We start from the raw sequence: 23,611 nt of genomic DNA on the forward strand, positions 1-23,611 counted from the left end.
ACTTTTTGGAGTCACGCAATCACTCCTTTACCTTAAAAGGTGTTTGTAGAGCTGATCTCCACTAGGTTAATCTTATATAACTTTTGTTTACTCCTCAGTGGCAAACAGGATTAACTATCAAGTAGATTACCCATCTCCAGCACCTAAAATAAAATACATTTAAAAATCCTCAAAAGACATTACTGTGTAGGTGTTTGATCAAAGATAGTCAAAGAAATAATAAAATGGAGGCTTGGGCTTTATGATGGAAAATATTAGTAACCCATCCAAAAATAAACAATAACATACACATATACATACATGTTTACATACATACCCTGTCAAATTAGATTATAATGTATATTTGTTTGATGTAGTTGTTCCATAAGATAAATATCTCATCAGATTACTGGTTTGTAATCATATACATCATCCTGGTTATGCTGGTCATCCTGATTATGGTGATTCGACTAATTGTGGAGGATTTTTTTTCTCTCTTGCTCTTAATGAAGCAGATGTTTAGATAATATGAAGTAAACCACGGACAAGCATCACATAAAGATTCTTTTATTTATTTATTGTGACAATCAAAAAAGTAGTTCAAATGAATTTGTGGTGATTTGTAGATTTTCAAACTTTTAACAACAACGATTTGCACATTTTATGAGTAAAAACTCCAGGTTTGATGTATTATGAATTAAAAAATCAAAAACATCATTAAGATGCTGAAATATTTATTATATATTTTAGATGAGCACTGTCTATTGACAGTCATAACTTGTAGAGATAATAGACTAAAACCTGGAAATATACCTGTGCGTTATATGCATGTAAGATGCATATCCCCGTGTATGTAGATGAAGCCATGGTGGCTGTTGATGTCCAGTAAGACCAAGAAAGACCTGGTGGGGATCTTAAGATGAGTCATTGGATTAGCATGTGAGCATCTGCCCTTTGCAGAAGCCTGTACCAGTACCTTGAGAAGTGAATCCAATGTGAAAGGACGGCCGACAAAGACGTCTTCATGGTGCAGTTTCACGACAGGACTGTTTAGGATGAAGAATGTAAAGATCTTACATTTTCTACTGATTTTTGTATTTGTCCACGCATGTGTCGGTAAGTTTTCCTGGTTTTTTTCTAGCAGTAGAGAGAGATTAGGGTATAGCTGTTCCTGTATAGCCACAACATGGGGTATTTATGTCCACTTTTAATAATGCCTATCCTTTTTGTATTGTGATTTTACTCTTAATGAAGTTTATTTTTTATTTAGCTTGATTTAGGTATTTTAAACCATTAATTGACTTAATATGCTTTATTAAATTAACTGGCTTCAGATGAGAAATTGGCATATCTCATGCAGTGTTTTAATGTTCGTAAAGTTACACATTTAAATGATAGATGATTCAGGTCTATGTATAGTAAAGGATTCTGAGGAAGCTGACGTAACACATTTCTAATCCGAGTTAAAGTGGCAAACAACAGAGGACGTGCAGGGATGGTTTACACAGCATGCCATACAGTTTGTCAGTGTGAGTGGGTTAACTGATGAGTTTCAATAATTGTAGCCTCAAGCTCAATTAAATGAATTAGTGAGTGAAAGAAAATATAGTTGACTGACTGTTTATCAGTAGTTGTACCATTATGTATTTCTGTAAAATGTTTCTTGGAGTTATACATGATCTTCTGTGATGTTCTAGTGGATTGTCTGTTCTACTCAGCACAAGCCGACTACGCCCCGTATTTCTATGACAATGGACCTTACAGCCACAATGGGAACCTGGCCCTGTTCAGCCTGTCAGAGGACACAGCCATTGGTGAGCTCGACCTTTGACAAACAGCACGTTTAGCCTTCACCGCTGGCAGGTCTGTTTAATGACCAATCAGGGAAATGGCATGCTTTGTTACTTACAGATATCAGACAGTCCAGGGCGGTAAATAATCTGTGATAGATGAGCAGATGTGAAGCAGGCACTCACACTAACACGCTCATCTGCTGCTGCCACCTGTTGATGTGAGATACAGTTCACGGGCTGTGAATGTAACACCAGTGGCTCCCTTTGCACCTTGTTACACAGCAGAAATGTTCATTTAATCAACTAATAGTTTTGTCAATAATATTATCAACAAATGACATGGACAAGGACTAAATGCAAAGGCAGAATGACTAAAACTATGACTAAAGAAGAGACACAAACCAAATCGCGTCAATTGTACGAATAAAGATGAGAATTAGAAACAGAATTATCTTAGAATTTGCTCATTTTGAGCTCGGTTCTAATTAGTAACTTAACTTGTGCATGCTGCATGTCAGGAACAAGTTCATTTCGTCAGTTAATTTTTTTAGTTAGTGTGAAAGATATCAGGTATCATGATATTAAAGAAGTTATTCAGAAGTAATCGCTCGAAATGAAGTTAGAGATCTTGAAAAAGGAATAAAACTGGTAATTAGATGTGAAAAAAAGAAGCAATTTTTACAGGTTTCTATTTTATCAGAATTTGCTCTCCTTTGGTTTTTCTCAGGAACACAAATATACAGTCTCAATGGCACAGACCCTGAAGGACAGGAGGTGAGATACGGCCTCTCCTTTGACCCGGGGTCCAAAGAGTATTTCAGAGTCGATCCCAAATCTGGAAACATCACATTGATCGAGAAGCTGGACAGAGAGGTGAATAAACATCACAGGATGTTCTAGAAACATCTATTCTAGGTGTTTACTTAGATGTGTATTTCCATGTTTTTGTTTGTGTCCAGAAACAAGACTCCATCGATGTTCTTGTGAGTATCACAGACGGACGAAGCAAGGTATGCACACTGAATTGTGTTCACTTTATCTTTTAACAAAATTATAAAGCTTACAGATGGGTTTTATTTTAATTCTTAGGTGGTGGAACGAGTCACAATATTTGTGATGGATGCAAACGATGAAAAGCCTGAATTCCTAAACATGCCTGCGATCATCAGTGTGATGGAAGTAAGTCAAACCTTATCACACCTCCTATAGTTGGATGGAAAAGGTAGAAAATTTGTTTTTAAAGAAAATCTGACCTTTGTTTTCTTGGCGTACTTTAGACAACTGTTTCTGGCAGCAGCATCTACAAAGCAGATGCAGTGGACAGAGACACAGGCTCAGGAGGCTCAGTCACCTTCTACCTTCAGGTAACACTTTGCAGGGAATAATCAACTTCTATGTTGTATTTTTACTAAACAAATCATACAGACAAGCTTTTTAATTGTAACATGTTTACTTGTCAATTTAGTGTTGAACTGTACGAGATATTTAAAATATATATAAATATAAAATACATATATAACACTGCAGATATGTATAACAATTGAAGAATGAAGAATTGTGAAATGTTTTCTGGAGGGCTTTAGATTCATGCACCAACTTCCATCATGTTTTTGTGTCTTCCGTTAAGTTTAAAATTGTGCTTATTTTTTATTTTTTTTGACAGAATCAACAGTTCTCCTTGTTTACCATTGATAGACACAGTGGTGTGCTACGAATAAAGTCTGGAAAAATGTTGGACTATGAGAAAACAAAGACACACTTTGTCACAGTAATTGCAAAGGTACATGGAATGGTTCTGTAGTGCACTAAAGATTCTATTGGTAAAGTTAAAACAGCATTTTGAAAAGTGATTAAGTTCAGTTTAATTCATAATTGGTAAAATTATGTACTGAGAATGGAAGAAGTTGGCTTTGAGTACAGTGTTCCCTTTGTTTCAGGATGGAGGAGGTAACTTTCATGGCAAAGAGCAGTTTCTGTCTTCTTCTGCTACTTTGACAGTCAATGTGATGGATGCACAAGACACGCCCCCATCTTTCATCGGGACCCCCTACTTTGGTTACGTGTATGAGATCTCTGTGCCGGTGAGTATTAGTGATTGACCGATTCATCGGCCGGCCGATTTAATCGGCCAATTTTTGAGTGTTTTACGTGTACCGGCATCGGCCGATGCGCGCTGCTGCGTTCGCCGATTCACTTTATTAACAGAGCGGCTGCTCGTGTTGCTGGAGACAGAGGCTGTGCAGAGTCCCTCCCCCCACTAACAGACCGTAAAGCAAGCTCTAAAATCCCAGGCAGGTTTTAAACTTTCAAAGCCTTTTTTAACTGTTTAACGTATCTGTTCCGTTGGTCTACGTGTTGCGTCGCAGTTATAGTTAACGAGCAGCTGGCTGGAGGTTTTGGCGTGTGCGTGTTTGTTTCCCTCTCTCCTTGCTTCTCTCAGCGCTGCGCTGAGAAGTTTTGTAACTTTGAGAAGCAATTTACTACTTGTTTGAATATTTATTCATGTTAATGTTGATGTAATTTAGGACAGAAACTTGATCAGTTTGTTGCTTATTGCGTATCTGACATCACTTTATTTTCCTCTGCTATTTTATGTTCTGGGGTTGTGTTGGAATGGACTATTATTCATGGTTTCTTTTTGTGTTTAATACTATAATTATATTATCTATACTAATAATCCTGTTAATAAAATATATCTTCAGTCAGACCAACTTTTGTCAAAGCTGTTTTCAGGACAAGGACAAACAGTTGTCTTTCATATTTCATGAGATGTCTCACTCTATTTTTTACTTGTTCTTGTTCTACATCCCCTGTTTTTATTATTTGTTAAATATTTTTTACTTGGTGTCGTTCTACCTCACCTTTGTTAATTTCAATTAATTTTTCATTTTTTTTTTAAAGGAGACTTGTACCATTTATCATTATCATAATGTAATTTTTATGATGTAAATTGAGGGAGCAAAAGTAGTATCGGCTCAAGAATATCGGCAGTCTGTATCGGTCATCGGCTCAGGCTGATGGAACAAAAAATCGGTATCGACATCGGCCCTAAAAAACCATATCGGTCGATCCCTAGTGAGTATAAGCACATACTGAGCTTTGTTTCATCCTCAGTGCAACCACAGTGAATGCATACCTTTGCTTCACTTCACAGTAATGTCATCCTGTGACTGTTGTAGCTTTATCATTGGAAGCAAATGTCACAGCAGTGGTACACGATAGAGAGATTAAATGACGTGACTTTCATCTAAAGGGAATAAATTGCTCTCTGACATTTTGACATGTCTTTGATGATCTGATACTTTGGAATCAAGCTCTTCTTTGATTTTGACATTTTGTCAGTGGAAGGATTAATTTATACCTTCCATTCGTCCGTTTTCTGTACACTCAGGGTTCAGAGACAGGATGTACAAATGGACAAACAACCTTTTACACACTTATTCACTCCTACGGTAAACTTTAATAACACCTCCTGGTGTTTTTATTGTGGAAAGGAGCTGGGATACCCATAGAAACCCTTATTCCTGTGGTCAGAAAGTACTAACAATGCTTCCTTAATCTATACCTACCATACATAATCCTGAGAAATGTATTTGCATCTTTACGAATCTTTGTTTTTTTTTCTTCTTTTGTATAAAGATGAACAGTAGCGTTAATGTATTTTTGGATTAGTAGGTCATTAAATGACTTCACATCTATTTTTTCCCCAGGGATCAGAAATTTTTACAGTTTCCGCCGAAGACGGAGATGTCGGGAACCCAAATCCGATCCGTTACTCGTTTGATGAAGGTGCGCTCTCCTTTGGTTGTAAACAACAGAATAACTTTACATTAAAGGAAAAGTGAGATGAATATAAGTCAATGTCTTTAATCTGAGAGTTTTCTGTCTCACCAGGTGATGATGGTGTTTTTGGCATCAATAAGACAAGCGGGTGCATCACCCTGTTGACTCATCCTGTTTATCTGAAGAGGGAAATATTCAACATAAAAGTCAAAGTAAGTCAAAGATGGTGTTTTCATTTATGCGCTGGAAATAGATTGAGATTTTTTAGGATTATGCTGATGCAATATTTAGATATTTAGAGTTAACTGTTTAAACTAAGCCATCTTCCCTCTGCTCAGGCGTCAGAAGTCAGTCCTATAGGCCGGCTCATGGACTATGAGGTGACCACGGTGGTGATTCGTGTGTTGGACCTTAACAATAATCCACCAACATTCTATGGGATCAACGGCCCACAAAACATGTTTGAGCTCACCCTGTACGAGCACCCACCAGAGGGAGAAATCCTGCGTGGGCTGCAGATCACTGTCAACGACTCGGATCAGGTGAGCCGCATCACTGACAGTGAAACATAGAGCATTAGGAGGAATGTTGAACTTTTTATTATTCCAGAGAGTTTAAGCCCTCTGTAATTAATGGTTATCCTTATGAATCTCGTAAATTACCAAATTAGCCAAAGCAAATTAAAAGGCACTTCTTAGATGGGCTGTTTGCCATCTTATGAAAGGTTTTCTCTGCAGAAATCCTGTCCCACCGTATGACGTTCACTCTATCTAGTAGTCGACTAGCGCCTTGCATGGCAGCTCTGTCCCATTGGTGTGTGAATGGGCGAATGAGCTAATACGTAAAGCGCTTTGGGCTACTTCAGTGTAGGGATAAAGCGCTATATAAATCACGTCCATTTACCATATTCTCTTTCCATTAAAGACATGCTTATAGCACAATATACTTTCATTTTCAAGTAACATATACAGCAGAGATGGGCAACTCTTATCACAGCAGGGCCACACAAATGTCTTTGCCTAATCTGAGGGCCACATTATCAACATTCATGCAATAACAATCCGAGCATGAGAAAACAAAGGGTTTTGTGTTTGTTCTCTTTCTGTGTAGTTTTGTTGTTGTTTTTAGTAATTTTATTTGTTTTTCGAGTCATTTTGTATATTTATCAGTCATTTATCTGGCATTTTGTGTATTTCATGAGTCATAATATGTCTTTTTTGTTATTTCTTGTGTGTTATGTTTGCATTTTGTTCATTGCTGTCTGTCTGCACTGCCTTTTTGTAGTTTTTCTATGTTTTTGGGTACTTTTCAGTTCATTTGTTGTGTGTTGTGGTGTGTTGTTGTTTTGTGTGGGGGTTTTTTTTGGAAACTTTTTGGAGTTTTTGTTGTTGCTTGGTGTATTTATTGTTATTTTGTGTATTATGTTGGGCTTTATTTTACTTCATTTTTTTTAATTACAATTTTTGATGGATTTGTTTTGGGAGCTGCACAGATTTAGACCGAGGGCCGCATGTGTCCCTCGGGCCGCCAGTTGCCCATGTCTGATCTACAGTATGTCGATCTTGTATGACTGTAAGGACATAAAGCTTTTATGTTGATTGATTTGGCTGTGTCCCACATGGATTATATGATATTCCTCTTTTGCACAAGCTTCATAATGTATGCAGATTACGCATATGGCTACAAGAAAGATCATATATAATGTCCTTGCTTTTGAATGAGCATGTGTGCATGGTTTATTTCCCAGGGGGCAAATGCCAAATTTAATCTGAAACTGATTGGACCAGGACGAATGCTGCGGGTCGTCCCACAGACTGTTCTCAATGAGGCCCAAGTCACCATCCTGGTGGAAGACTCTGCTGCCATGGACTACGAGAAACATCATTTTCTAACGTATAAGGTATTCATCAAAGAAAACCCAACTTGGGAAGTTGTCAAATTTTGCAATATTGCCCACATTTATTCTGCTACCATTGGTACTTTTCCATTAAGCCCAATATCTTTTCTTATTTAGCTTCTTGCAGTTGAGATTGACACCCCGGAAAGATTCAGCGCCACTGCAGACATTGTTATTCACCTCCTGGACACAAACGACAATGCTCCCAAATTCTCCTCAGACTACTACATCGCCAGAATTCCAGAAAACTCACCCGGAGGCTCAAATGTGGTGTCGGTCACAGTGAGTGACTTTTCCATCCCTTTTAAAAGAATACATGCATTCTTTCTGTTGTGTTGATCTGTCAACAACACTTGACAAAAACTAGACTGAAGACTAAATGCAAAAACATTTGTGATGGTGTTTTAATTTGGCCAATAAATAAAAATAAGACAAAATTGTTCTTGCAAAGACTAATTCCTATGTAGTTTTATGTAGGGACGAATAAATGTGAATGCATTAATAATTCCAGCAAGATTATTTTTGTCTTCTTTTTGAGTAATATATTAAGGTTTCATTTATTCAGACAACTGTTCCACTTTGATCCCCTGACATGTTTCAACTACCAGTCTTCATAAGAGGCAGCTGCTGATTGCTTTGATGTTTCGTTTGAAGTTTCATTGACTTCTGCGTAATAATTAAGGATGAAGTTAAGAAGTCATTTCAGCACAATGATTCTCCCTGTTTATTGATATAGATGTATGTGATATTGACTTTCGTTTTATGAATTTTGTTAAATGACACTAGATTAATACTAAAAGTGAACTCATGACTAAAATGCACAAGTTTTATTTCATAAGACTAAAACTAAGATTACATTTTAAGCTTGTGGTCGATAATACCATTCATGGCTCTGTTTGGGCTTGAACCTTCTTGTAGAGTGGCAGAGTTGCTACCCACTGTTCCACTCTAAAAATAACACCCAATGAATGTCACGGCAAGCTAAAGAGAAATGCTGATTCCAACAAAGAGCCAAGAAAGCCATTAATTCTCAAAATGTAGACTTTTTGAGCATGGGGGGATGGGATAATTTGTGAAAACATGTAGATAAAAGCTACACGAGGTAAGCTGCCAGATGGCTATCACTTTCATTTTGTTGTGTAACAGCAAATTCGCAGGTTCTTTTTCCCCTCTAATGCTCAGTAGCACATGCAGCTACAGCCCTCCAAAATATGTGCTGACATAAAAACGGACAATTTTAAGGACAGAATGAATGAATTGATTGTTTTCTCATCCTTTCACCCAGTCAGCTTTTATCAGTCCTGCAGGGACTCAAAGCAACAGGGGGCTGACTAATAAATCCTGCCTTTGCGTGAACAGCACAGAGACTTGATGCCTTGATCCCAGGCAATTTCAATCAGATAAAAGAATAGCCGACAAGTGACCTTGGACACATGGAGATAGCAAACAGCCATTGCAGCAGCAACAGACAAAAAAGATTAGCTGATGTCCGTGATGATGCTCCGATGACATCAAAATCTTTTTTTATATATCTGACCTCTGTAACATCGTGTTCCGTCCAGCACGGATTTGTTCAGTTTTCTGAGTGCGTGGTGTCTGGCTGAATAAGGGATTCAAACAAAAAACTGAGTCAGGCTGGGGAACTAAAATCCAAAGAAAAACAAGAGACCATGACTGTCTGAAAGAGAATTATAAAACTAAAACTTATATAAATAATATATTTTGAATGGTGCAGAAGAAAACTCATATCTCAGGTCTTTCAAAATTCAACAAAATGTCCAACTACAGTATGTGTGAATGCTACAAATGTTTGTCTTTTTAGTTTTTTTTCCCGCTATTTGTTCTGCTTTTATTTAATTCCTTTTTTAGACTTATCTATTTAGAAAGAGGGACTAAGAATTGTAATGTAAATGTGCTAAAGCTAATTTCCAGCATGCAGTTCATATTTGACTGCAGTATAAAATCTGCCCTGCAGAGTAATAAGTATTGAATATTGAACACTGAACATGCAAATTCTCCCAAATAAATGTATGTGTTGGTATATTCAAGCATTACTTGATAACAATCAGGTATCATGAAGGCTGTCATTAAGTGTGGTTTGCTAAATTATGACACCTTTCGCTAAACTATGACACCTTTGGAGCTATGTTGGCATTTTCTGGGTTAGGTGGAGGCATCTAGTGTAGTTAGGTAGGGTTAGGGTAACAAACTACACTTAATGACAGCCTTCATGACACTTTATTCATGCTAATGAAAGGTGAAATGTCATAATATTGAGCGTAATGTCAGTTTCTGTTTATTTTTATGACAACAGAGTGCAGACATGACGTGTCTTTGTTTTGTAATCTGTTCTTTGTGCAGGCCACTGATCCAGACTCAGGTCCCTGGGGGGAAGTGAAATTCTCTATCTATGGATCAGGGGCTGACATGTGAGTGTGATTGAACTTTTCCACACAAAGACAGGCAGTTTCATTTAATGCTGGTTTTGTGGATAGATATATAACAAATAGATCAAACGACCTGGTACGTCCACATACTAACGTGTGCATAAGCTTAAAAAGCAAAAAGTGTCATACATATAAGCTAAGATTTATTTTCTTCAAACAGAAAAAAAGATAGATATTGGCCATGGGTGAATATTTGCCTTACCTCTCTGTTACCTCCATGAAGCATGTTTTATTTGTCTTCCTACTCGAAACTCATATCTTCAAAGTTAAACAATGGACATTCCACGGAAAATAAGCAAACAATTTCTACTTTGAAATTGTATCGTACTAAATAGTTAAAGACATTAACTAGCTTTATTTAACACAACACGTTTTTCATATTGGAGCAAGCTCCACTTTAATGCTTTTAAGCACTATATTCTGGAGGATTTGCAGGTCTTGTTTTCTCTCTGGCTCAGTTTTTATTAGTTGATCTACTCATGATCCAACCTGGAGGATAAAATCTGAGCAGTTATCAGACACAGTGTAACCTCTGGTTGCTCTTGCAGACACAACACTGAAAACCACCTGCACAAACACAGCAGGACGCTGCCATGTTAGCTGGATAGGCTGCTCTTTGGTTTGATGTTATCTATGTAGTGGCTTTTAAGCAATAGTGTGTGTGTTGGTAAGTTCAGTCTAAAAGTTTCCAGCAAACAGTCAATGCTTTATTTAATCAAGTAGGTGGAGTGTATTTTTACATTTCTGAATTTGGATTTTGAGCTCTGGGGAAATGAATTAAAGGATGAATGGGACGTCATAGGGAGTAGGATTTCCAAAATAAGCAGTGGGGAATGATTTGAAACACTTAAGCTTAGCGCATCGTTGATAAGTCAAAACCATTTTGTATCACCTCATTTTTCTCTCTAAAAGGTTGCTCACAAGATTGCCTGCTGACCACCTTCTCTAGTTCAGACAAGGTGCTTATGTTGTGCAGAGCCACACTGCTGTGATCTTTGCCTTCTGCCTCCATCTTTTTTAATCCTTTAATGGGATTGGAGGAGGAAATAGACTGTTCTTTATGTCTGACTACCTTCTAGTAGAAACCATAGGAAGTTTAGGGCTGTGTCGAAAACCACACATTGATTTGTGACTCGTTTGAGGGAGTGATCAACGCTCACTGCTATTCCACAAAATGAATGCAGACTTCTGAAGAGAGGATCTTCAGAGCAGTGAGCTAGTTATTGAATATCTATCAATCTATCAGTCTTCTTTGGGTTTTCTTTACCAAGTGTCATGTAACATGAAATAAGATCCTTCAAACAATTTGTTGAGCTCACTTGGACTTTCAGATATGATATGATATGTGTGGTATTGCCATATTGAAGGTTTTGGTTTTGATTTCAGAACGACATGAATTGTCAGTCTCTTTTTTTGTATTGTATTTGCAGAGTGGTATTTTTTGCACTTTACATAGGACAATTTTGTCTTATTTATGTTGGTCAGGAGTTTTTTTTATATTCCTATTGAGTTGAGAAGGTCATACCCAGAGTAAGTGTGTAAATATGTCAAATAATTTAATGGCTATTTCTCAAGATGCATTGTTTTTACGGATTTATTGCCCTTGTTCTGTTTTTTCTTAGAAACCGCTAGTAATTTTATATTCTGATGTGATAATATTTTCTTATGTATACAGGTCTTAGATTTGGGACATTTAGGAAAAGGTTGTGAGTTATAATGACAACCAATCTGGAGGGCGATGTTGATGACTGTGTCATCTTGTTTCGTCTGTTTTTCCCTTTCCAAAAATTTTGTCTCATAACGTAACCATGAGCCCATAGCGTATATCGAAACTTGTCTTGTAAACTATATATATCATCCTACCCATATTCATTATACTCCTCAATGGGGTTTTTTCCAGTACATTGCTCATGTCTTTGAACCATAAGAGAACGCTGAAGCACCCTCATTATCTTGAAAATATGAGCCACTAAAATGTATTTGAGTGTTCTGGTCCACACATACACAAGGTTTTTTTTAATTTTTTTTTAGATAGTTTAATACTGAATTGCAAATGTCTGTCAGTACTGTTTATAGAACACTTGTCTCTTTCTGAAGGTTTCTAATCCAGCCTGAGTCTGGGATCATCTACACACAGCCATGGGCGAGCCTTGATGCAGAGGTAAGGGCCAAGTATAACTTCTATGTGAAGGCAGAAGACACGGAGGGGAAGTACAGCCTGGCCGAGGTGTTTGTGACCGTGTTGGACCTGAATGACCATCCTCCTGCTTTCAACGACAACTTCCTGGAGACTACCATGGTAATCGGTGCACCAGTGAAAATAGAGGTGAACCTCCTCTTCTCATGAAAAACATGGCAAAGTTATTCATTTTTGTTTCAGACTACAGCAACGATTAACTCTTAATGCATTTCCACAGGCTGTAGATGATGACGCTGAAGTCCCCAACAACGTCATCGAGTATGCCATTATGAAAGCTGACCCGGACAACAACATCTTCGATATCAATGCTGACACTGGGGAAATCATGCTCAAGTCTTACATTAAATCTATGGCAATCATCCAGAACATCACCAAGCACAGAGACTGTACTTGGTCACTGGTGGTGCAGGCACGGGACCGAGGCCAGCCCTCCTTCAGCACCACGGCCGTCATCAAGATCGACATCACCGAAACGGTAAGGAGCAGTTCACTCCACACCAGTGCATCTCAGTCATTAATGGTTTTATCCTTCAATCTGAACCCATCAGTCATTTCAAAAGTAGAGCATTGGATTTCAAACTTAATGCTTCAATGTTCTTCACTTGCATTTTTCTAGTTAACTGACACTGGGCACAGGATCTGATCCTCAGCCAGGGTGTGAACACATTGACCAGCAATCACACACACTAACATTACAAACTACAACCTATCTTTGATGATCAAAGACAATACCCAGAGAAATACCCACAGGTGTGACAGGTTGTGATTAGTAATACAAGGCAATGACACAAATAATTGCTGAATCCTCCACTTTGAAAAAAAGAAGTAAAGATATGTGATATATGTTTGATGTACTGTTTTTTTTTTATTTCAAATAAATGCAATAATACAAAAAACATATCAAAATAAACAAATATTTAATGCAGATGGCTTCCCTCCAGGAAGAAAATAAAAATAAAACAATTACATATATTGCTCAATGAAAAGGAGCAGAATGAAGTAAAACTTACATCTGCCCCCTCCATCAAAAATGAGTTACATTAAACAAAGGCAAACTGCAAAGCTGTCATTGTCACAACAAATGTTAATCTTATAACTGTGGACAGGAATTCACTCTTATTTTTGATTTCTAACATATAGCCTTAAAGCTCATATTCTGAAAGCTCATATTCTGAAAGGCTGGAGAAGAAAGTGTGTATAGTGTAAGTGAAGTACTCAATTTATGCTATTTGTTTAATTTAATGAAACTTATTTCTTTACTTGTATTGTATTTATATGTTGCACAGGAAGTTGCAACCCTTTTCAGGAAGTAGCAGTTCCAGGAATAAGACAAATCCAATGCTTTGCAAAGTTTGCAGTGTACAAAAATATTTATCTCACACAAATCCAATTGTCATGTTTTCAGATCAAATCCAGATTTCACTCATTCTTCTTGGGCCTAAGGAAACGTCCGGGGGCCGTGTTTGGGATTTGTGTGACCCTTGTCAGCTTTGCCCTTTCACTGACAGTCCTCATATCAACCATCATATACTGGAGCTCTGTGAAAAAGTCCCGTGTTCAACCTCAGGGCAAGATCAGAAAGATTATGCGGAGGCCCGTGCCGTAAACAGAGCATGCCATGAGATTATCAGCAAAGCAGCAAACTGTAGTTGTAATGCAGTGAATTTGTTGGAGTTCAATTACAAAAGACAGAGTTTTAGATCTTAAATGTGTCTGTAAAAGAGTACGGAGCACAAAGGAAAGCACATACCAAACACCTCCTCAGGCGTTGGATGGTTTCAGTTGTGGGTTCCCCAGAAAACCTCTCTGATCTTGTCTTGACCAGATTAGGTAAATAAAGAAAAATTAATTGATAGTGCAATAAATAGTATTTGCAAACAATTTAGTAAGTTGTTTTGTTGCAGTTCAACAGTATCAATATGTAAATGTGCCATTTTCTAATGCACAAATATATAAAGATACTAAGCCATACACGGGACTATATTTAGTTAATAAGTAAATATTTTTCTGTGACGGAGTATGACCTCAGTCCCATGGATGTAAATTCTCCTTGTGCTCTTTTACAGACCCAACTCAAGGGGGGGCCTTTGGGATCATTTCTAATGCAAAATAGAAACAAGCCTTTGCAAATCATAGGCATGCTTGCTGGTATTATTAGTTTAATGGTCTTTGTCACAATCATCATCTCCACCGCAACATTCGTACGCAACAAGAAGTCAAACCGGATCCTGCCCAACCGACGTGTGAGGAGAAGGCCGAAGAATCAGAACATGTGGAACTTCAAGAATCCGTTCCAAAAACCAGAAACTTCAGGAGATAAATTCAAAGAGGAAGAGGAAGAGCGGGAGCCACAGGTTGTAGTGGAGAACGTCAACCATAACAACAACGTGACTAATGTGAGGAGACCGTGGCCTCCGACTCCACCGCCCTGTGCACCTTCTCTGCCACCTCCACCCCCGCTCTACGCTCCATCGGAGCGGCATTGGAACGTACCAACAGTCTCAGCAACGGTGGCACCCAAACCCAGAAAGAAACCAGTGATGACCCGACAGGACACTGTGAACAAAGCACTGGTTTCAGAGCTTAAAATGAGACTGGAACAGAAAAGGATGCTGAGCCACTAACACCTTAAAGCTGCCAATGAAAAATAATAAAAAAAAACTCCAAGTATCACGGATTGAAAACTTTGCTGAGTCTTTCTTTCTTTTTTCTATTTTACAAACTACATATTGGAGAAACTGACATTTTTAAAGGACATTCAGCTCCTTCCACCCAACAATGGACATATTTTACAATTCTGAGGATATTATAGATTGAATGCTGCGTATGTCGGTGTGATTGTCTATTGCATGGAATGTTGATTGTTCATTTTTCAGAGACATTTTATGGATAACTTTGATTTTGTTGAACCGTTTGTCAACACACTAGTGGCTTAAATATGAACTTCAATTTGTTGTCGGGAGCAAAATCTTTGTGTGTTTGGGATGAAACCAAGCTGTTTAAGGAGATTTCACCACACTTGAACTTACTAAAGAGATCAGCATGAGACGCGCAGACCAAAGTGATCCCGATAGGATGATTTTTAATCCTACTGCGCAGGTGTAAAGCACTGCTTAAAGCCCTGTTTGGTTACGGTCACAATACCTGTGTTTTTATTTATTTATGTATTCATTAAACTATTTTTGTTTATGTTTGCGGTTGGTTTGATTTCATTCAGCTTTCCTTTTTAATTCATTTTTAAGTTTTATATTTATATATTTTTTTAAATTGAAAAATATTTTTTATAAAATGTGTTTTGTCAAACCTGATTCTGTCAAAACACTGTATGGACTTTACTTACATTAAAAAAAAAACTTAGCTAGCTTTTTTCTGGGCTTATAGATAGTGATGCTAACAGCTAAAAATGGTTGAATACAACATTGAATATTTCTATAAGTAAATGTTTACTTTCCACAACCTTACCTAATCACTGCAATAATCCATTGATGAGGTAAATAATGTGATTTGTATACAACTATACCAAAATACTGTTACTGACCTAATTTTAGAGCTGATTACATTACATTTTCCATCGGCTATAGTTATGCATTAGAAGTTTCTTGTTTCATAAAAATATTTGGAGGGATTTAAATCTAATTGATGTTCAATGATATTTGTGATCCTCTAGTCTGGTAGTCTCCCTGCTATGTACTGTATATAACACTGATGATCTATTATCAGAATATACTTCTCACACAGGAAATGCACCAAATTGGTGCCAAAGTGCTGTACAGTGGTTATAAAAGTTTAGAAAAGTAAAAGAAAATTAGATCAAATAAATAAAAATACAAAACCAATAGTAATCCATATTAAAAGCCACAGCATATAAATTTTTTTTTTTTAATGAGTTTTTAAAGAGTCAACTGTAGGAGAGTTCCTGATAAGGAGGTGTAGTCTACGAGCAACTACAGAGAAAGCCAGATCTCCCCTAGTTTTCAGTCTAGACCTCGGAACAACCAGGAGCAGCTGGTCAGCAGACCTCAGTGTGTGGTGTGGTGTGGAGGAGACAAAGCTTGAACAAAACTGTGAATTTCAAATAACACTGAAAGGTCATTAGTTAAAAAGCTCAGTTTTTACTTCCAGCAGATGTGGGATTCATTGCTTTAATACTACTAGTATTGTTTAGGTATAGTCCATATCTACACATACAGTTGTTGTTTTGACTGTAGAAAACATGGCTCTGAAGATAAAGCTGGTTATCTCCTTAGGACCGAATTGTTTTTAACAAGCGTGTACATGTCCTCTACGCCTGGAAACTTAAGGAGAAGCTGCTTGAACCGAGCTGTCATGGATGCTTTAAGATTCTGAGAAGAATACTTCTGACCACATTTACAAATGGCTGTTAATAGAACAGATATTGTCATATTTTAATCATTGTGGATTGTATAGCAGATAAATCTTGAAGGTCAATACAAAAATGCACATATTTCCAAATACAAGAAGTTACAATGACATGAATATTAGTATTACACAATGCAATGTGCGCTGTCGCTTTACCAGAGGATCAACAAAATGTATCATACTGTATCTATCCCTTTCAAAAAGCCCTTCTCCAGTCCTTATAACCCCAATGTCAGCATCACTAATTATGAAGTTACACGTACTCACTCAGCGGGTATTTGTTCAGACATCAGCCAAACATGTACACCATTTCAAAGTTACATAAAATATGAAATTTGCAGATTACTGCCTCTAATCCAAAGACCAACTTGTTCATCTTTGCACAATATTGCACCGTTGGCTGAATACCAACAGCCCATCTGATATGATCTAGTTTGGGCTGATAAGATGTGTGTGACTGACTTTGAACTCTGTGCAGCATTATCTGGCACATTTTCCGTTTATGTGACGTTGCAGTTTGGTTTCATTTTTAGAATTCAGATCTAGAAAAACATGCCAACATGCTTATAGCATTGGGTGCAAACATGATAACGGTTTTAAAGGAGATTTGGAATTTTAATAGTCATTGAAAAAATACCAAACCCTAGAATATTGCATCTCTGGCTTTTAATACTTGCATGGAGGTGAAATGAGGGAATATGAGGAAGGAGTCCAAATGAGCATGCATTATGCCATGTAAGAGGGAGCCAGGATTACTGGGCTATTTGTGAGAGGATTACAGAGTGGAAAGTTGCAAAGAGCATTGATGCTGTAGAATGAAAGAAAACATGATTCAAAAAGTCGAGCGTTATGCTTGAAGCAGCTGAAGTGACAAAAAGTGTCAATAGTGAATAACGGCAAACAGAATAAGTTTACAAATGACAATTATCAATATGTAGGACATCGATCACACAAAAACGCCATAAAAAATCAATAGGAAGCTGAAGCTATAAACAATAGGACAACAAATGCAATGGCAATAAATTGTAGGTAGGAATTAAGAAATGAGTGGCTTTATTTTTGTCAATAATGTTAATAACATTTTACCAAGTTATCAATGTGGTTAAATATGTGTATTAAAAATAAATACACAAACCAGGATTTGGTGTTTATATATTAATGTATTTGTCTTTAATACTTGCTTTACCATTTTATCTTCTACAGCAGTGGTTCCCAACCTTTTTCAGGTCGTAACCCTATTATTTATATCACACATTTCTAGTGACCCCTGATTATCTTTGTTATACTGTGTTACAAATACAGAGTAGCCAGGATTAGTGCACAAAGATGCAACAGCTCAGGTAATTTTATACTGCATTTTATTTGAACTAGATTCATATTTGAGAAGGTGAAAGTATAGAATATAGATGTTTGAGATTGTGTGTGGTGTTTTGCAGCATGTTAGAATTTTTGCCGCGCAGACTGTTTTGTCCATGATATCAGTCTTTATCATGAGGACCACAGAGTAGACATATTCAGCAGTTAACGTCTGATCATATGACTTGTGTTGAATATGTCAACTTTACAATCTATTGATAATCACAAAAGAGCTAAAAAAAGAAAAAAACTAAGGCAACAGCACAAAAGTAATAGATTTATTTCATAGTTTCAACATGTGTTACATGGTAAACACAAACTACATATGCACTACTCGTTAAGTTTAAACAATAAGAGTAAATACACATGAAAAAAAAAACATTTTTAGAAAAAGGTTGCACATACTGCAAGTAATAAATGATGATAAATGATTTTATATGAATGATGTAATGTGTTAATCATCAGATTCTGTAACATGTAGAAGTCACAAATAATGAATAAAGACATCATAATTACAGTAGAAATATGTTTAGGTGCTATTACATAATATGTCTCAATATCTACCATTAGGGGCCATTAAAAGTGAGTTTGAAGGCTTTGTATGAAGACAGATGTATTCATTATACGTTCAACAGAAACCATCTTCTGGTTTCAAATTTCTCTACACTGGTGCACATCCTTGCATTACACTGGACAAAATGGTCCTCACTCACATCTTTGCAACAACCTAGAACAAAGGAAGAGATCAAATTAAAACTTGTTCAGTGTCAAAGTCAGTCACTGTTTTTGCTGTGGTTGTAGAATTAGGCCTAAAGTGAGATGTTCCACAGTCCTAAAGTCACTGTGAGGATTGTTTAATATAGTTCTGCTGTGAGTCTGCTGTGGTTTCTACTCTGTCTATCATCTGACCGCCTCCTCACCTTCCTGTCGTCACTGGAGTCTTTGTTAACCAGACCTTCATCGCTAGCAGCTTGCAGACTGTCGAAGGTGCCCTGTCTCTCCCGTTCGATCACCGATGAGTTGTTCTCTCTCCTGCGGTTCTTCCAGGACTGCATGGCGCCCTCCAGACAGGCCAACTTAGTGTCAGTGGTGCAGGCGTACATGCCTATCGGCACCGCCAGCACCATGGCCAGAACGATCACTACAATATGAATCAGTTTCTCCCTTTGCTCCATCTCAGTGATGTCACTGCCCGTCACAAACACAATACACTGACCTGGACGAGGAGTCTGGTTCTTGAGGGTGACACAGATTTCATATTTGGTCGCTGGCAGCAGATCAGAAAGGGAGTAGGAGTGAATCCCAGGGCCGATGTAGATTGTTTCTTTTTTATTGGAGTCTGTGCGTCCAAAGTGGACCGTAAACCACGTCTCAGCAGGACGCTCCAGGGCAGCGAACCACTTAATGGAGATCCCGCGCACTGTTTGTTTGACGATACGAATGTCAATGTAGACGTTTTCATCAGCAGCATTTGGCACGGCAAGGTTGAGCGGTGACTGGGAGTTGTCAGCAGATCGAACTTCTAGGAGGACGTTGGTGGAGGAGTTTCCTATGAAGTTGACAGCGGTGCAGGTGTAAAGTCCACGATCAGAGACATGGAGGGAAGGAATCACCAAGGTTGATCTAACTGTGTCTTCATCCACTCTATCCTGAGCTTCTGGGAAGATAAAAATCAATTTATGTTAGTTTACAAGACATACAAATGCTCTTGTAGAGGTCAGATCTTTGCTTTACACCCTCTTGTATGGATTCTTAATCTGAATCCCAACATAATGTTTGAGTGTTTAATCTCTGAGGTAATTAAAATAATACATAAACACTTAACAGTCACTGTATGAATAATCACAACAATTTTGATATATTATTGGCTAAATTTGAGAAATTATGAGAGACTGGGGGGAGTAAAAGTTGATTTGAATAATGACGTAAAGACTGAATGGGGTCACTATTTCCTGTTTTAGGGTCTAAAAGTGTTTGTAGAATAGGAAAATCCAAATATATGATTTGTTTTGGTTACACAGATAGTTCTAAGGGTTTTGTCATACACACATCAAAGTGTAACATACATATTATTGACTATAGTATACGGTATACTGCATCTGAACCCCCCATACCCCCCCCCATTAAAAACCAGGATATAAGCTCTTATCTTATTATAGTTTTCAACATTTAACTTCAATTCCGGTTTTCTGCTACATTGTACATTTGTCTAAAAAAATTAAAAACAACCAGCAGTGGATATAGACTTGCCACTCGCTAACAGCCATCTCTTCTATCTTCCAAGAAAGTAATGGATATGCTTGTGCATTAATACAGGTGATCATACAAAGAAAGATAAAAAATAAAACACTGATAAGGGTTTAAAGTGTATGTTTTGGAGATTAGTGTAGCAACTGGTTGGGTTTTTATGATGGGGAAGTAATAGTTATTGCCCTTACTAAATTCTCGACTTTAAAGCCTTATTAATGTTTATTTAGCTGCTCGGCTTCACTCTACTTAATGCATTGCTCTGTAATCTCTAACACTCTTAATAGATGCTGATGGAATTAGATTTTTTTGGTGTGCCCATGTCCAGATTCAATACTCTTGCGAATAAGTTGCAGATGTGCGAATATAGCCTGATGTGTTTAAGTGGTCTATCTAATTCTACTTATTACACTTTATTGCATGAGCTGGTGTGTGAATGGCAGAGGGAGACGTCACACTCTTACCCTGAAATCCTCTGATTATCTTCAGACCATATGTCCACCACACTGAAGGGTCTGGCCGGGCCTTTGCCATGCAATGCAGAGTGAGGTTTGCACCCTGGGGCAGGCTGATGTTTGCGGTGGGTGTGCTGACTGCTGGCTTCATGCATGTCCGCAGTTCGATCTCGTGGAAGAACTTTCCAGCCCTAAAGTCCGGACCGGAGCAGGTCAAGTAGGAGTTCATGAGAATGAACGGGGGGCTCAGTGACCTGATGAACTCCACGAAGCCCTTTAGGCGGCAATCGCACAGCCAGGCGTTGTCGTGGAGCGCCAGGACGATATTGGGTCCGAGGGCAGAGGCCTCCCTCTCCTCCAGGCTCTGCAGTTTTTGATACAATGGCCAGTTTTGAAAGACCTCCTTCGATATTACTGTAAGACGATTGAAAGACAAGTCTAAGTATGTCAGACCAGGCAAAAACCTTAATGCATGCTCTGGCAGGACGTCCAGAAGGTTGTGCTTCAGGTCCAGGATCTTTAGGGCCGGCGTGTCCTCGAACGCTGTCCATGGCACTGAACGCAGCTTGTTCCCTTGCAGACGGAGCTCAGTCAAGTTCACCAAACCCTCGAGACCTTTTGAATTTATCACTGTGATGTCATTAAAGTTCAGCCAAAGGTTTTCCAAGGATGGTGTCTGTGAGAAAGCCCCTTTGGGTATTTCAGTGAAATGAGACTTTTCTATTCGTATTTTGGTCATGTCATCTGGGAGGCTCGCTGGTATGGCTCCAAACGCGCTTTCTTCCATACATATGAGTGACCTGTGGTTAAAGAGAGCAGGTTATATTCTTTTAATAGACAGACCTCAGAATAAAGCAAATTTACAAAAATCAAATCTTGAACTCTAAAATCTAAATACTTCCATGTTAAAGGTTAGAGTTCCAATGACTAAGTGTCACCTACCAACCCAGATAAACAGTTTAAAAATACCTAGATCCGATCTTACCTTCCATAGCGATCTTCTATACAGCTGCACCCAGGTAAACAGCTAGAATAAGCCTCAGATACATGAGTAGTGAAAACAATAACACCTAAAAGGTGATAAAATATGTCCATAGTCCGTGAAGAGTCCTAAATTTAAGGGCTACATTCGTGCTCTAGTCATGGCTTGGAGCAGCCTGAGCAGACAAGTGAAGCCTATTAGACTTAATCCCTGATGTGCGTTGCAGGAGCGAGTGGTGACTAATTCTAACGGGAGACGCACGATTAGCACTTGACTGTGACACCAAATCTGACCCAGAACGACAACAAACGTGAGGCACGCAGGGCAAATCCTGTTCGCCAGAGGCTCCGTTTGTGTAATTTTGTTGTTTTTGAAAAAGGCACATTTTTTTTATTGTACAATAATTTGTTTCTGAGAATTATAGAATTTGTTTTCTTTAATGTATTCAGTTTTTTTTTTTTTTTTTTTTTTAAATATTACTGCCTTTTTTAAAGCAATATTTCCATTATTAAGATAATTGGTTGGTTTGTCATAAGAAAACACTGCAGCCGTCAAAAATAAAAGTGAACCTTTGCGTTGGAATGGTGGAACAAAGCATTCAGATAGTTAAACCAACAGTTTGATGCTTATTTTGTCTGTTATTCACCCTGTAAGAAATTGTCTTTAAAGCACGCTCACCGTGGTATCAGTTTGAAGCTGATACTGTGCACTGTAGAAGTTTAAAATGCTCAAAACTTTGGTAGAAACCGATCACCTCTAAGTTGTTGAGTTTTTATCAACTTATTATCTTAAAAATATCAGCACTCAAAAGTTAAGGTGTTTTTTGTTGTTGTTGTTGTTCATTTTAAGTGTCTTTAACTTTAAAAACTTGTTGTTTTACATTTTAAATATATTGTACTTAATTGTGTCTACTGATCCTGAGGCTTGATGCCTCTTTACGTCACACAGTTGTATATTAAAAATATCAAACTTTATTAAGCCACTCACAGCAAAGTTTGACCTTCAGTGAACCAGACCTGTGAAACAACAGTAAGTTAACCTAATAAAGGTAGCAATAACAAAATTAGTGTTTTGTTCATACAAAGAATATTCATTAAAAATCTATATTTCAAAGATTATGAATGAGAGAAATTTTTGTGACTAATCGCACATTTTATCATGTGCACAGACCACTAGTAAAACAAAAAAAAAGTATCAAAAACTGAAAAAAAAAAATTGTTGATGACTTTATAATCATTTTGTTTTTAATTATTTTTATCTATTTTTTAATATTAAAATTGAATTCAACCTTTTGGGAAACCACATTTGCACTGTACATTAAACATTTCTTATTAGAAAGGTATGGTAAACTATATTCAGAAGATTTACTTGTGTAAACTATAAATGCTAATTGTTAGATTCGAACCTGCTAACTTCAGCAACTGAAGCTGACGTTAGCAGGTTCAAATCCAGATACGAGTGTATGGTCAAACATTTTGTTGACATAAAATGTATTTCATTATATAATTATTAAATTAGAATACAGGTGTTATGAATTAAAAAGGAATGTAAAATCTAGAGTGGTGAGCAGCAATTTAAGATTAAAATACACAATTATGTGATGGATACAGTTTATCAAAGATGGAGATTTGAAAATAGAAACTATAGCTTGTTTAGGGTAACTATTTATGTTTAGTTTTTTAAACTGAAAAAATATACAATATTTAAAAGGGGGAAAAAACATTACATATAACAATAATAAAAGACATGATACAAAAAGAGCAATTTTGCTAAAATGGAAGAGAACAGAAGCTCCTTCACACCTCCATTGGTTTAGGGCCGTTCTTGATATTCTGAAACTGGAACAAATCCAATGTACGCTGATATGTTTTGGAATTATATTCTTACAATCATATATATTACATTTTCTTATTATTTTTTCATGCTGTTAAAAATGCATCCCCCAACAGTTCAGCAGTAAATCATGCTTTAAACTTTAAACACTCTGCAATGACTGACCGGTGCACAGAGAAAACAGTTTTACTTTATCAACTTTTTTTTCAGCCCACAAATTTATCACAAATATACGTGTATAATTTATTTCCGAAAATGA

The 23,611-nt window shown here is 37.4% G+C and overlaps 2 protein-coding genes across 2 annotated transcripts; one reads left to right on the forward strand and one right to left on the reverse strand.

Moving 5' to 3' along the window:
* The first annotated feature begins 968 nt into the window (after window positions 1-968).
* On the forward strand, window positions 969-14,731 carry cdhr1a (cadherin-related family member 1a). The gene is made up of 17 exons (XM_028469000.1): window positions 969-1,095; window positions 1,698-1,793; window positions 2,500-2,645; window positions 2,732-2,782; window positions 2,862-2,951; window positions 3,050-3,136; window positions 3,436-3,552; window positions 3,710-3,853; window positions 5,483-5,561; window positions 5,667-5,767; window positions 5,894-6,097; window positions 7,303-7,455; window positions 7,570-7,734; window positions 9,814-9,881; window positions 11,997-12,225; window positions 12,317-12,574; window positions 14,166-14,731. The coding sequence occupies exons 1-17, from the start codon at window positions 1,035-1,037 to the stop codon at window positions 14,721-14,723; spliced, it is 2,607 nt and encodes an 868-aa protein (XP_028324801.1). The 5' UTR covers window positions 969-1,034; the 3' UTR covers window positions 14,724-14,731.
* A 3,958-nt stretch (window positions 14,732-18,689) lies between these two features.
* Window positions 18,690-21,676, reverse strand: lrit2 (leucine-rich repeat, immunoglobulin-like and transmembrane domains 2). Its single transcript, XM_028469191.1, has 3 exons — window positions 21,523-21,676; window positions 20,547-21,337; window positions 18,690-19,492 (listed from the first exon to the last, which is right to left on the reverse strand). Exons 1-3 carry the CDS (start codon window positions 21,630-21,632, stop codon window positions 18,690-18,692), a joined length of 1,704 nt encoding a protein of 567 aa, XP_028324992.1. The 5' UTR covers window positions 21,633-21,676.
* Between the last annotated feature and the right edge of the window lie 1,935 nt (window positions 21,677-23,611).

This window comes from Gouania willdenowi, chromosome 15 (genome assembly GCF_900634775.1).
Source record: "Gouania willdenowi chromosome 15, fGouWil2.1, whole genome shotgun sequence".
In the NCBI taxonomy this organism is placed as follows: domain Eukaryota; kingdom Metazoa; phylum Chordata; class Actinopteri; order Blenniiformes; family Gobiesocidae; genus Gouania; species Gouania willdenowi.